Genomic DNA, 16482 nt, shown 5'->3' with positions numbered 1-16482 from the left:
GGAAAATCAGCAACACGGAATAAGTTCTGGGGATCACGTTGGCCAGGACATTGATAGAACGTTCAATGGTGCCACGGGATCTTTTACCTAAGCAGGCAGATGGTGGCATCCATTTAACATTTCACCTGAAAGGCAGCATCTCCAGCAATGCAGCATTCCCTCAGTATTTCACTGAAGTGTCAGCCTACAATATGTAATCAAGCACATAGTGGAACTTGATCTCACAAACTTCTGACTCAGAAGCAAGAGTGCTCCGAACTAAACCAAGCTAATCCTCGGAAGATTTATTCACACTGTAGGTAACCTTCCATTAGAATGCCAACCATTGACACTAATGAAGGAAGTTATATGGATGTGTCCGAGGAGATCTTCTTTAAGAGACTATTGGGTAGATTTTCAACTTGCCGACCGGATGTAAAACTGGCATTGCAGATTGGGCACCCATTATAGAAACAGCCCAATTTTCATTTCCTTTGATTTTAATGTAAATGAAATCAGGTGGTTTCTATCACCAATCCTCAATGCCAGTTTTACGCCTGGGGCAGCATGTTGAAAATCTATCCCAAAGATTCACAAGGGAGACCATCTCTGGCAGCTAGACCTAAAACCTACTTCCAGCTCAGGGATGACACTATCAGTTGATGGCTGTTAAATCCTCCAACTTGTTAATTCATGGATGCACCATGGAGGTAACAGATGTCTTGTTTGTTCATGCAAGTGATGTTATTAATTTCCCTATTGGAAACAGCCAGCAGCATAAAGGAGCCCTACATTCTACCACCTGGCTGGATGTCCCAAAGTACAGAGCAATATTGCTGGCACTCATAGCCTTACAGGCCCTAGCCCCAATAGTGTTCCATCTATGACCAGAAAGGGCTTGCATTCTATTTACACGCAACCAGGGTGTGACCACAGGAAGAGAATCATGAATGTTAATTCTCGCTATTCTAATATATCACACATGTTGGGAAATTGCTAGAGCCATCTTATTTGAAGGGCCAAGAAGCCTGGAATGGATGGTGACCAAGACTATCCATTGCCACACTGGCTAATGACCCTTCAGACCAGACCAGAAGAGAGATACAATGAAGTACTCACAGCCATTCGGGACTAGGTGCAGGAGACCACAGGGATACTCAACTAAAAGTTCTGATGTAGAGACAGATCTGGTGGAATCCTCTAAGATTGCCAAGATTGGACAGTTGCGTGCCAGGTCATCAAAAATCTTCTAGTGTAGCACTGTCAATGAAAAGACTGAAATTCAGCACAATATTAGATGTTAGCAGATCACTGGCCTGCCCCTCATACTCAGCTCACTCATAATTATCCAGCAGAATTGTGTCAGACGTATTTATGACACGTAGACTATCTGCTTTAGAGGAGTTAGGGCGGATCTCTGGCTTGACGGGAATCCTCCCTGCTACAAAAATGCGCCTCTGACCCACCAACTTTCCAGCCTTGGGTCTTTACATAATTTTAGCGAGCTCCTCTGGCAGTGCCTGCCTGCAATGGCGGAGAATGGCTGTGGCAGAGCAGCATTGCTGTCAGCCACAGTGCTGCTGGTATAAGCTCAAATAAAAGTGTAAAAGATTTTTAAATTGATTAGATAGGCTTGCACTGGGGAAATTTGTCAGTGACATATGTTCATAATTTGCATATTATTCCAAAACAATAACAAAGGTCACCAGTGGGTGGGAAAATGGCCCCTCCCTCCCTCCCTCCCCCTCACCCCCATTCACAACCACTCAGAAATGAGTGGAGGGAGGGCAGAAGATCCCCATACCGCCGTAAATCTTTTGTGGATGATAGTTCAATTAAAAGATTATTAAAAGATTTATAATGTGGTGATGTAACCTTGGGCAGGATTTGCTGTGCTTACATTGTCTCCTTATCACAACCTGTAAACCGCTCAGATACTGACACGAGCCGCGACTACAAATTTGTCCAATTGCTGACCTGCAACTATCAGCGTTTCAGTTGTCCCACCCCAAGACAAAGACTTGTCCTCTGACTGACTGAGGCAGCTGAAGGAAGAACGGGGATTGTCAAGCGATTCTTCCGTCCAGACATTTCTGGTTTTTCTGTCTCAGGCTGAGGTCGGCTGTTTAAGGTATTCTGCCATAACTTATCCCTTCTGTGTTAAATCAGACTGGTTAGTAAACTGGGAGATGAGCGCGTTGCATGGGATTGAATGGTCTTTCTGTATCTGTGTCAGCTGCTTAGCTCATAGTAAGCACAATAGTTATAAAAAACCTTGAAGTAAAAGGCTTAATCTTTTAATTTTGAATGATTATCAAATATTGTGCCTGTACTATCCAATCCCAGCAGTTTTAATGTACAAAGGGGCAGAAAGTGCAATTTTACAATATCTTATGATTTCAGGTGAAGGAAGTCAGGAAAGGGGAGATGTTAAGTAGATCGAGGTAAAATTTTCAGGACTATGAAGGGAATTAACAAAACTGACCCAGGCAAATTGTTCCCTATGGTGACTGGTTCAAATCCCAGGGGAAATTAGTTAAAAATGAGGAGGTGAGCACTGAGATGAGGAGGAAGTTCTCTCAGAGGGTCGTAAATCTGTGGAATTCTCAGCTCCAGAGAGCTGTAGAGGTGGGGTCATTAAATATATTTAAGGTGGAGATAGACACATTTTTGCAAGATAAGGGAGTGAATATGGACTGGGATAGTAATAGTGTAAAGGGCAGAGAGGGGGAAGAATTTCTGAAGTGTGTTCAGGAGAACTTTCTTGATCAGTACGTTTCCGGCCCACCGAGGAAGGAGGCATTGCTGGATCTGGTTCTGGGGAAAGAGGTGGATCAAGTGTCAGTAGTGGAACATTTAGGGAGCAGTGATCACAGTATCATAAGGTTTAGATTAGCTATGGAAAAGGACAGGGAGCAATCTGGAGTAAAAATACTTAATTGGAGGAAGGTCAATTTAAGTGGGTTGAGAATGGATCTGGCCCGGGTAAATTGGAATCAAAGATTGGCAGGCAAAACTGTAATCGAACAATGGGCTGCCTTTAAAGAGGAGATGGTTCGGGTATGGTCGAGGTACATTCCCACTAGGGGGAAAGGTAAGGTAACCAAAGTCAGAGCTCCCTGGATGACGAAAGAGATAGAGAGTAAGATGAAGCAGAAAAAGGGGGTGTATGACAGATGTCAGGTTGAAAGTACAAGTGAGAACCAGGCTGAATATAGAAAGTTCAGAGGGGAAGTGAAAAAGGAAATAAGAGGGGCAAAGAGAGATATGAGAATAGATTGGCAGCTAACATAAAAGGGAATCCAAAAGTCTTCTATAGACATATAAATAGTAAATGGGTAGTAAGAGGAGGGGTGGGGCCAATTAAGGACCATGGAGGCAGAGGGCATGGCTGAGGTACTAAATGAGTACTTTGCATCTGTCTTTACCAAGGAGGAAGATTTGCTAAAGTCATAGTGAAAGAGAAGGTAGTTGAGATACTGGATGGGATAAAAATTGATAAAGAGGAGGTACTAGAAAGGCTGGCTGTACTTAAAGTAGATAAGTCACCAGGACCGGATGGGATGCATCCTAGGATGCTGAGGGAAGTAAAGGTGGAAATTGCGGAGGTACTGGCCATAATCTTCCAATCCTCGTTGGATACGGGGGTGGTGCCAGAGGGCTGGAGAATTGCAAATGTTACACCCTTGTTCAAAAAAGGTGTCAGGATAAACCCAGCAACTACACGCTCGTTAGTCTAACCTCGGTAGTGGGGAAGCTTTTAGAAATGATAATCCAGGACAAAATTAACAGTCACTTGGACAAGTGTGGATTAATTAAGGAAAGCCAGCACAGATTTGTTAAAGGCAAATCGTGTTAAACTAACCTGATTGGGTTTTTTGATGAGATTGATGAGGGCAATGCGGTTGATGTGGCATACATGGACTTCCAAAAGGCGATTGATAAAGTACCACATAATAGGCTTGCCAGCAAAGTTGAAGCCCATAGAATAAAATACGAAATTGGCTAAGTGACAGGAAACGGAGAGTAGTGGTGAATGGTTGTTTATTGGACTGGAGGATGGTATACAGTGGTGTTCCCCAGGGGTCGGTATTGGAGGACCACTTTCTTGATATATATTAATGACTTGGGCTTGGGTGTACAGGGCACAATTTCAAAATTTGTAAATGACACAAAACTTGGAAGTATAGTGAACAGTGAGGAGGATAGTGATAGACTTCAAGAGGACATTGACAGGCTGGTGGAATGGGCAGACACATGGCAGATGAAATTTAACACAGAAAAGTGTGAAGCGATACATTTTGGTAGGAAGAACGAGGAGAAGCAATATAAACTAAATGGTAGAATTCTAAAGTGGGTGCATGAACAGAGACACCTGGGGTATATGTACACAAATCATTGAAAATGACAGGGCAGGCTTAGAAAGCGGTTAAAAAAGCAAAAAGGGATCCTGGGCTTCATAAATAGAGGCAGAGAGTACAAAAGCAAGGAAGTTATGGTGAACCTTTATAAAACACTGGTTCGGCCTCAACTGGAGTATTGTGTCCAATTCTGGGCACCACACTTTAGGGAAGGATGTGAAGGCCTTAGAGAGGGTGCAGAAAAGATTTATAAGAGTGGTTCCAAGGATGAGGAACTTCAGTTACATGGATAGACTGGAGAAGCTGGGTTGTTCTCCTTAGAGCAGAAAAGGTTGAGAGGAGATTTGATAGAGGTGTTCAAAATCATGAGGGGTGTAGACAGAGTAGATAGACAGAAACTGTTCTGATTGATGAAAGGGTCAAGAACCAGAGGACACAGATTTAAGGTGATTGGCAAAAGAACCAAAGGTGACATGAGGAAAACTTTTTTACGCAGCGAGTGGTTATGATCTGGAATGCACTGCCTGAAAGGGTGGTGTTGGCAGATTCAATCACGGCTTTCAAAAGGGAATTGGATAAGTACCTGAAGGAAAAACATTAGCAGGGCTACAGAGAAAGGGCGGGGGAGTGAAACGAGCTGAAGTGCTCTTGCAGAGAGCCGGCACGGGCTCGACGGGCCGAATGGCCTCCTCCTGTGCTGTAACCATTCTATGATTCTATTCTATGATTCTAGGTGCCGTTGTTTATTCACCAATGTTTTACCTTTTTTTGCTTCTCAGCCTCATTATATCACATCCCACCAGAGAAGATGAGCATTCCTGCGATCCAGAAGACCCCTGCTCCGAGCATGGTCGTTACCAAAATGAACCCTCCAGCTCCAACTCCCAAAAACATTGTCTTCAGAAAGACTACCTGTGATAAGGCGGTGTGTGACCTCCCTCACCTTTCAGGTTTTTTTTTCTTGCCCCTTATCCTTCCTCACAGACCTCATTTCCGGCCTCCATTCTTCATCCAAGTCTACGACATTGCACTAACGCCTTAGTTGTGTGGGAGATTCAGGTTGTGTGAACAATCTGAAATTAGGGAAGGTGCACAGCCAGGAAACAAAAGCTGCAGTGGTGACATTTAACCAGCTGCGCAGAGGAGGTTGCGTTTTTCTGCATCCGCGGGTGCTTTGCAATGTAAATGGCATAGATTCCAGAGTAGCAGCATTGCCAAGATAACAAATGGAATCACTTCTACTGGATGCATTTCTGTGTAACATACAGGAACTGATGCCTATCGATACACCAATTGCCCCAGGTATGCTGGATAAACATAACTCACCACACCTGTACCAGCTCTACGCTGACACTTCAGCGCAGTACTGACAGAGTGCCGCACTGCCAGAGGTGCTGTCTTTCGGACGAGACATTAAACCAAGGTCCTCTTAGGTGGCCATAAAAGATCCCACTGCAGTTTTTGAAGAAGAGTTGGGGAGCTCTGGCCAAAATATATCCCTCAACAAACACCACCAGATAAGATTATCTAGTCATTATCACAATGCTGTTTGTGGGACCTTGCTGTGCACAAATTGGCTGCCACACTTTCTGCATTACAACAGTGACTACACTTCAAAAAAGTACTTCATTAGCTGCACTTTGGGATGTCCTCTGGCCATGAAAGGCGCTATATAAATACAAATTCTTTCTTTGTTCGACACTTGGGGCTGGATTTTCATTCAGCAATCGGGTTGGAGGCGGGACTACAACTTTCGGGGTTGTAGTCCTGCCTCCATCGAGATGCGGCCAATCCACGCGATTTTAACTTGATTGACCTTGTTGAGCCTGCCCAGCGGGCTCAGCAGGCCAATTAAGGGCCACCCGGCAACAGATGACGTCACAGACTGAAATTTCATCTGTCAAGACGTTTTGACAGATGAAATATCAGTGTTTCACAGCTGTTTGAAGCTGTCAAACACTGACAGTCTTACTTCTAACATGAGTCCTTCTCCACAGACTCAGTTAGAAATCTCTCCTGCACAGAAAACTGCAGGCTGTCACTTTTGACAGTTCGCAGCCATTCTGCTTTCTGTGCCGGTGAGATGAGGGACTCCCCGAACCTAAAGGAAGGAAGGCTGAAAAGGTAAGAAAAGGTATTTTACACTTCTTTAATCACTTTAGACGCACCAAACATACTTACCTTTGCATTCATGCACACATCACTCACCTGAACACCGACATCTCGACCCCTCCAAGCCCTTGAACCCGACGGCCCGACTCCTCTAACTTGGCGTGGTTTGGAGCCGTCGGGAATCCCACAGTTCAAGCTTAAAAATAGGGATTAGGCTAAAAACTGCCTGTTGACTACCTGTTAACAGGCAGTTAATTGGCACTAATCCCTTCCCGCCTCGGGTAGGCGGGTCCCAGTGCAGGGCGGGTACCCGCCTCCTTTGAAACTGGCATGGAGGCGGGTTGGGGGCGGGATGGGGGCGGGATAGGGTCGGGACCCCCGATTTTGGGATTTTAACTCCCCGCACGCCTCCAATCCCAACTCCACGGCACAATGAAAATCGAGCCCTTGCAGTCAGTGATCAGCTGCTGACCTCCAAATTTGGAAGTTAATGTGTGATTTGTGCAGAAAACAGGCAGGTCTTTGTGATCTACATTCAAAGTTCAGTCTTCCAGGTATTGTTGACTCAGAAAAGGGTAGGGACCAATCGTAGAACCTCCTAGGTCCAATATCACATCAGGTGCATTCTACGCTGAGCAAATTGGGAAGGGGGTCTACCATATAGCAACTGCTTTTAAAAAGTAGAAAACATTTTAAAACTTTAAATTCAGGCAGGGCAGCTGATTACATTTTAGCCGTATCCTTGAAATCAGTCTGTATGCAGTGGCTGTCTGTATAACTGCCGTGCTCCACTTCCTCGTTCCTTTCAACTCCTGCCTGCTTGGAGCTGAGCGAAATCCATGAGAGAAAAAGGTATCCTGAAATATGCTTGATTTGTCGAATCAATCTCAGTCAAATGGAATAGAAAGACAGGATCCGAACCGAATTTGCAAATACTGCAGTTGCCAGTTATCTAGATACTGCTTAAAAGGAGCATATTATACAACTTTCTTTACACACTGCCCTGGGACCAATGGAGAAAACAGAATTTTAACCTGTTTATTAGTAGACCTGAGCAATGCTTATTGGGATAGTGCAGAATAGCTAACCAGCTTCTCCTTTCTAGACTGTAACCAATCAAGCAACCAGGTATTCACTTTGGCTGAGTGGTAGCACTCTCACCTCTGAGTCAGAAGGTTTTGAGTTTTAAGCCCCACTACAGAATTTGAGCACATAATCCAGGCTGACCATTGAGTGTAGTAGCACCTTAGTACTGAGGAAGTTGTGCACTTGGACAAGCTGTCTTTCAGATGAGATACTAAAACAAGGTCCTCTCCACCTTCTCAGGTGGATGTAAAATATTTCATGGTTCAAAGGAGAGCAAGATAGTTCTCCTGGCCAACTTTGTCCCTCAACCAACATCACCGCAACAGATTGTCTGGTCATTTATCTCATTACTTTTGTGGGACCTTGCTTTGTGCAAATTGGCTGCCACGATTCCTTACATTATAACAGTGACTACACTTAATAAAAATATTTAATTGTCTGTGAAGCGCTTTAGGACGTCTTGAGGTTGTGTAAATGCAAGTTCTTTCTTCTATTTAAACTACAAGGACAATATTCTAGAACTAACCCCAGTTTAACCTCAAGGCCATGAGTAACCACGATGGTAAAAGGATGTTACATAGAAACACAGGTTATTGTTGTCATAGGCGGAGGGTATAACTGACAATGACTGTCCAGTCACAGGTTGTGCTAACAGCATCTTATCTCTGCTTTCACAGATTGCTGTCTACTTGGGCAAGAGAGACTTTGTGGATCATGTCACCCATACTGATCCCGTGGGTAAATGCATGTTCTTAGAGAGAATCTGCTGCTTAACATCAAGAAGATCAAGGGTTCTTTTACCACAGTAGAGAAAACTGTTCTAGGTGCTTTAGGTAGCAACTGTGCATTAGCCTGTAATGTCCATGTTTGTTCACTTTAACAAATTCCCCCTCACATAAAATTGCTTGGCATCCATGATAGATTTCCTGTTAAACGTTTGTTAACTAGCATTAGAAAGGGCTTGCGCTAACTTCCTCAGGCTTGAACTTTAATGAAATGGCTGTATGTAATGCTTATTTAGGAATGCCATTATAGACATGGAAGGAAAGGGAATGCAAAGCATAAAGTGTCCGGAAACAGACAGGATCAGCATAGAGTGGAGAGTAACGCACAGAAAGCCACGGACTGCCCTGATGCTACAAACAGGGTGCCTTGGGCATTTGTCACCATTGACGTCAATCCTATCAGTTTTGTTGCTGAGATACTATATGAGAAGGCAGAGTTGGGAAGCCAGACTGCAAAGTTCTGATGCGATGCAAACTTTGCGTTGTGAATGATACGCAGAACATCGCAAACAACGTCCCCGCTAAGCTGCCCTGCCTCCTGCGCGGCCCATTCAAATTTTTGCGCAAGTGCGGTACCTACAATGGGGAAGCTGGTGAGCGGCCTGCGCGGGGGACCTTGCCGATGGCTGCGCAGCCACCCAGCTTAGCGGGAACATTGATCGCAAACAGAACTATCGACGTTTACTAATACAAAGGCACAATACCACAGTTGTTGGAAATCTGAAATATAAACAGAAAATGCTGGAAACTCTCAGCAGGTCAGGCAGCATCTGTGGAGAGAGAACAGAGTTAACGTTTCAGGTCAATGACCTTTCGTCAGAACTGGAAAAAGTTAGAGATGTAACAGGTTTTAAGCAAAGACAGAGGCAGGGAAAGGGGGAGGGGAGGAAAGAACAAAAGGGAAGGTCTGTGATAGGATGGAAGGCAGGAGAGATTAAATGACAAAAGGGATGATTGTGCAAGGCAAAAGGGGGTGGTAATGGGACAAGTAAATAAACACAAGATGGATCTAGAGGAGCTGTAAATGGTAACAGCAGAATCATTACCAACAGCTGCTGTCTGAAAAAATGGGAGCGGTGGTTCTGATCTGAAATTGATGAATTTGATGTTGAGTCCGGAAGGTTGCAAAGTGCCTAATCGAAAGATGAGGTGCTGTTCCTCGAGCTTCTCTTGAGCTTCATTGGAACAGTGTAGGAGGTTGAGGTCAGAGAGGTCAGAGTGGGAGTGGGATAGACAATTAAAATGGCAAGCGACCGGAAACTCAGGGTCACGTTTGCAGACTGAATGGAGGTGTTCAGCAAGCGGTCACCCAACCTGCGTTTGGTCTCCCCAACGTAGAGGAGACTGCATCATGAGCAGCAAATACAGTATACTAAATTGAAAGTAGTTTTTGAGCAGATGCAGTAAATCGACATTTACTACATCTGCTCAAAAAATCAACCTGCTGTTTCCACTAAAATTCTAAAAGTAGCAGGCATTCAGAAGTGGAGACCTAATAGGACACCTGAGCAAAGATGCCTTTGCAGCTTGTAATGTGTTAAAAATACACTTTCTGAACTGAGCACAGGAAGTGGCTGCTGCTATTAACAGTTCAGTCATACTCACAAGAACCTCAGTGGCCCTGAGCCAGCTGATGGGAAGCCTGGTGCTGGGTGAAGCACACAGCGTGGCCAAGACTAGTTTCAGTGACTTGCATTGTTCAACGGAAGCTCAATGTAAACTCGAGGAACAGCACCTCATCTTCCGATTAGGCACTTTACAGCCTTCCGGACTCAATATCGAGTTCAACAATTTCAGATCATAACTTCGGCCCCTATTACATTTTTACTTATATTTTTTATCCACAACTTTGTTTTGGCCTCCACCCCCCGCCTTCTTTTATTTTCTCTCTCCCACATGGCAGCTGTCTCCCATTCTGCCAGAACATTTCACACCTAATCTAGAGCCGTCTTTTGTCTCCACTAGTCCTATCACCATCTCGTCTCATTTTGAATACCTCTTAATGCCTCTTCACTTCTCTTTTGTTCTCTCCCAGCCTGGCTTCTTAATCTATTTCATTCCCTGTGCCTCTTTAGTCTTGATAAAGGGTTTTGACCCGAAACGTTGACTCTAATTTCTCTCCACGGATGTTGCCTGGCCTGCTGAGTTTTTCCAGCATTTTCTGTTGTTATTTCTGATTTCCAGCATCTGCAGTATTTTGCTATTGTACTAGTTTCAGTGACTGATCTCGTCTGATTTCTTTGCAGATGGTGTGCTTGTACTGGACACTGGCTACATAAAGAAAAAGAAAGGTGAGAAATCCAGCTCTATTGTTGAATAACACGAACAGCACGGTGGCATAATGGTTAGCACTGTTGCCTCACAGCGCCAGGGACCCGGGTTCAAATCCGGCCTCGGTAGACTGTCTGTGTGGAGTTTGCACATTCTCCCCGTGTTTGCGTGGGTTTTCTCCGGGTGCTCCAGTTTCCTCCCACAGTCCAAAGAGGTGCGGGTTAGGTTGATTGGCCATGATAAAAAAAATTGGCCCTTAGTGTTAGGGGGGATTAAATACGTGGGGTTACGGGGATAGGGCTTGGGTGGGATGGCTGTCGGTGTAGGGACCGGGTGCTAGGGTTTGGATGATCAGCCATGATCTCATGAATGGCGGAGCAGGCTCGAAGGGCCGAAAGGCCTGCTACTATCTTCTATGTTTCTATCTGCAATACCTGCTGACCTTCTGGCCTTTCTGCCTTGTCAGAGAGGAGAGTCCAATCGGGATTAATCCATTGAGGGCTCCTGAATCAAAATAGTAAAAAGCAGCACACACACACACACACTGAGCCATCGAACACATGCAGCCTAACACACACACTCAGCCACACTCAGCCGCGCACACACTCAGCCTCATGCACACACACTCAGCCTCACTCAGCCACACACACACATTCCGCCTCACACACACTCCGCCTCACACACTCAGCCACTCACACACATACTCAGCCTCTCACACACACATACACACACTCAGCCTCACGCACACACACTCAGCCTCACTCAGCCACACACACACATTCCGCCTCACACACACTCCGCCTCACACACTCAGCCACTCACACACATACTCAGCCTCTCACACACACATACACACACTCAGACTCACACACATACTCAGCCTCACGCACACACTCAGCTTCACGCACACACAATCAGCCTCACCCACACACACTCAGCCTCACCCACAAACTCAGCCTCACGCACACATACTCAGCCTCACACACGCACTCAGCCTCACGCACACACTCAGCCTCACGCACACATACTCAGCCTCACACACGCACTCAGCCTCACGCACACGCTCAGCCTCACGCACACACACTCAGCCTCACCCACACACTCAGAATCACGCACACACACTCAGCCTCACCCACACATACTCATCCTCACACACACACACTCAGCCTCACACACACTCAGTCTTACAGACACACACTCAGCCTCACACACACTCAGCCTCACACACGCACACACTCAGCCTCACACACACTCAGTCTCACAGACACACACTCAGCCTCACACACACTCAGTCTCACACACACACACAGCCTCACAATCACACTCACACACCTCACACACACACTTAGCCTCACACACACTCAGCCTCACGCACACACTCAGACTCACCCACACACACTCAGCCTCACACACACACACTCAGCCTCACACACACACACTCAGCCTCACCCACACACACTCAGCCTCACACACACACACTCAGCCTCACACACACACACTCAGCCTCACACACACACACACTCAGTCTCACGCACACACACTCAGCCTCACCCACACACACTCAGCCTCACACACACACACTCAGCCTCATGCACACACTCAGCCTCACACACACTCAGTCTCACACACACTCAGCCTCACCCACACTCACTCAGCCTCACCCACACACACTCAGCCTCACCCACACACACTCAGCCTCACCCACACACACTCAGCCTCACACACACTCAGCCTCACGCACACACACTCAGCCTCACACACACTCAGCCTCACCCGCACACACTCAGCCTCACACGCACACACTCAGCCTCACACACTCACTCAGCCTCACACACACACACTCACCCACACACACACTCAGCCTCACACACTCACTCAGCCTCACACACACACACTCAGCCTCACGCACACACTCAGCCTCACCCACACACACTTAGCCTCACACACACACTCAGCCTCACGCACACACACTCAGCCTCACACACACACACTCAGCCTCAGCCACACACACTCAGCCTCTCACACACACACTCAGCCTCACACACACACACACTCAGCCTCACCCACACGCACTCAGCCTCACACACACACACTCAGTCTCACGCACACACTCAGCCTCACACACACACACTCAGCCTCACGCACACACACTCAGCCTCACCCACACACACTCACCCACACACACTCAGCCTCACGCACACACACTCAGCCTCACCCACACACACTCAGCCTCACACACACACACTCAGCTTCACACATACACACTCAGCCTCGCGCACACACACTCAGCCTCGCGCACACACACTCAGCCTCACACACACACACTCAGCCTCACACACACACACTCAGCCTCACACACACACACTCAGCCTCACACACACACACTCAGCCTCACACACACACACTCAGCCTCACACACACACACTCAGCCTCACACACACACACTCAGTCTCACGCACACACTCAGCCTCACACACACTCAGTCTCACACACACTCAGTCTCACACACACACACTCAGACTCACACACACACTCAGCCTCACGCACACACACTCAGACTCACACACACACACTCAGCCTCACACACACACACTCAGTCTCACGCACACACTCAGTCTCACACACACTCAGTCTCACACACACTCAGTCTCACACACACTCAGTCTCACACACACACACACTCAGCCTCACGCACACACACTCAGCCTCACCCACACTAAGTCTCACACACACACACTCAGTCTCACACACACACACACTCAGCCTCACCCACACACACTCAGCCTCACGCACACACTCAGCCTCACACACACACACTCAGCCTCACGCGCACACACTCAGCCTCACGCACACACTCAGCCTCACCCACACACACTCAGCCTCACGCACACACTCAGCCTCACACACACACACTCAGCCTCACGCACACACACTCAGCCTCACCCACACTCACTCAGCCTCACGCACACACACTCAGCCTCACCCACACACACTCAGCCTCACACACACACACTCAGTCTCACACACACACACACTCAGCCTCACCCACACACACTCAGCCTCACGCACACACTCAGCCTCACACACACACACTCAGCCTCACGCATACACACTCAGCCTCACACACACACACTCAGTCTCACACACACACACTCAGCCTCACCCACACACACTCACCCACACACACACACTCAGCCTCACGCATACACACTCAGCCTCACACACACACACTCAGTCTCACACACACACACTCAGCCTCACCCACACACACTCACCCACACACACACACTCAGCCTCACGCATACACACTCAGCCTCACGCACACACACTCAGCCTCACGCACACACACTCAGCCTCACGCACACACACTCAGCCTCACCCACGCTCACTCAGCCTCACGCACACACACTCACCCACACACACACACTCAGCCTCACGCACACACACTCAGCCTCACGCATACACACTCAGCCTCACCCACACACACTCAGCCTCACGCACACACACTCACCCACACACACACACTCAGCCTCACGCACACACACTCAGCCTCACGCACACACACTCAGTCTCACACACACACACACTCAGCCTCACGCACACACACTCAGTCTCACACACACACACTCAGCCTCACGCACACACACTCAGCCTCACGCACACACACTCAGTCTCACACACACACACTCAGCCTCACGCACACACACTCAGCCTCACGCACACACACTCAGCCTCACGCACACACACTCAGCCTCACGCACACACTCAGTCTCACACACACTCAGCCTCACGCGCACACACTCAGCCTCACACACACTCAGCCTCACCCGCACACACTCAGTCTCACACACACACACTCAGCCTCACCCACACACACTCAGCCTCACCCGCACACACTCAGTCTCACACACACTCAGCCTCACGCACACACACTCAGCCTCACGCACACACTCAGTCTCACACACACTCAGCCTCACGCGCACACACTCAGCCTCACACACACTCAGCCTCACCCGCACACACTCAGTCTCACACACACACACTCAGCCTCACCCACACACACTCACCCACACACACACACTCAGCCTCACGCACACACACTCAGCCTCACGCACACACTCAGTCTCACACACACTCAGCCTCACGCACACACTCAGTCTCACACACACACACTCACCCACACACACACACTCAGCCTCACCCACACACACTCAGCCTCACCCACACACACTCACCCACACACACACACTCAGCCTCACACACACACACTCAGCCTCACACACACACACTCAGTCTCACACACACACACACTCAGCCTCACCCACACACACTCACCCACACACACACACTCAGCCTCACGCACACACACTCAGCCTCACACACACACACTCAGCCTCACACACACACACACTCAGCCTCACACACACACACTCAGTCTCACGCACACACTCAGCCTCACACACACACACTCAGTCTCACACACACACACACTCAGCCTCACCCACACACACTCACCCACACACACACACTCAGCCTCACGCACACACACTCAGCCTCACACACACACACTCAGCCTCACACACACACACACTCAGCCTCACACACACACACTCAGTCTCACGCACACACTCAGCCTCACACACACACACTCAGTCTCACACACACACACTCAGCCTCACCCACACACACTCACCCACACACACACACTCAGCCTCACGCACACACACTCAGCCTCACACACACACACTCAGCCTCACACACACACACACTCAGCCTCACACACACACACTCAGTCTCACGCACACACTCAGCCTCACACACACACACTCAGTCTCACACACACACACTCAGCCTCACACACACACACTCAGCCTCACACACACACACTCCACCTCACACAGACACACTCAGTCCCACACACACACACTCAGTCTCACACACACACACTCAGTCCCACACACACACACTCATTCCCACACACACACACTCAGTCTCACACACACTCACTCAGCCTCACACACACACACACTCAGTCTCACACACACACTCAGCATCACACACACACTCAGCCTCACACACTCACTCAGCCTCACACACACACACACTCACTCAGCCTCACACACACTCAGCCTCACTCGAACACACTCACAGCCGCACACACACACTCAGCTTCACACACACACACACTCACTCAGCCTCACACACACTCAGCCTCACTCGAACACACTCACAGCCGCACACACACACTCAGCTTCACACACACACACACTCACTCAGCCTCACACACACTCAGTCACACATACACACTCAGTCTCACTCACACTCACACACACACACACACTCAGTCTCACACACACACACACTCAGCCTCACGCACACACACTCAGCCTCACGCACACACACTCAGCCTCACGCACACACACTCAGCCTCACGCACACACACTCAGCCTCACGCACACACACTCAGCCTCACGCACACACACTCAGCCTCACGCACACACACTCAGCCTCACGCACACACACTCAGCCTCACGCACACACTCAGCCTCACACACACACACACTCAGTCTCACACACACACTCAGCATCACACACACACTCAGCCTCACACACTCACTCAGCTTCACACACACACACACACACTCAGTCTCATACACACACTCAGCCTCACTCGAACACACTCACAGCCGCACACACACAACAATACAATACAATACAAATCGCTTTATTGGCATGATAAGGTACATCTTATGTTGCCAAAGCATCAAAATACATTTATGGTTGAACACATAAACGCGGTTCCATTCATACAGTGTATAAACAGGTATATCCCTGAGTTTATAAATATATTTTCGCCTTGTTTATATATACTCTTGTCTTAGTTTACT

General features: G+C 48.1%; 1 protein-coding gene across 3 annotated transcripts in view; it reads left to right on the top strand.

Annotated features, from left to right (window-relative positions):
• The first annotated feature begins 1868 nt into the window (after window positions 1–1868).
• The window catches only part of LOC147116001 (beta-arrestin-1-like), a 66878-nt gene continuing 52264 nt past the window's right edge, over window positions 1869–16482 (top strand). For 2 of the 3 annotated variants that reach the window (XM_085990709.1, XM_085990710.1), the window contains exons 1-4: window positions 1870–2110; window positions 5120–5265; window positions 8216–8276; window positions 10570–10614. In XM_085990709.1, the coding sequence (XP_085846835.1) occupies window positions 5149–5265; window positions 8216–8276; window positions 10570–10614 (223 nt within the window). In that variant the 5' untranslated portion in view covers window positions 1870–2110; window positions 5120–5148. Of the gene's footprint in view, window positions 2111–5119; window positions 5266–8215; window positions 8277–10569; window positions 10615–16482 lie in introns of all 3 variants that reach the window. The other variant, XM_085990711.1, reaches the window with a different exon arrangement.

This window comes from Somniosus microcephalus, chromosome 6 (assembly GCF_052327205.1).
Source record: "Somniosus microcephalus isolate GS21.2 chromosome 6, FLI_Smic_1.0, whole genome shotgun sequence".
Lineage (NCBI taxonomy): Eukaryota > Metazoa > Chordata > Chondrichthyes > Squaliformes > Somniosidae > Somniosus > Somniosus microcephalus.
Note: the sequence above shows the minus strand (reverse complement) of the source record. Positions and strands in the feature narration are given on the sequence as shown.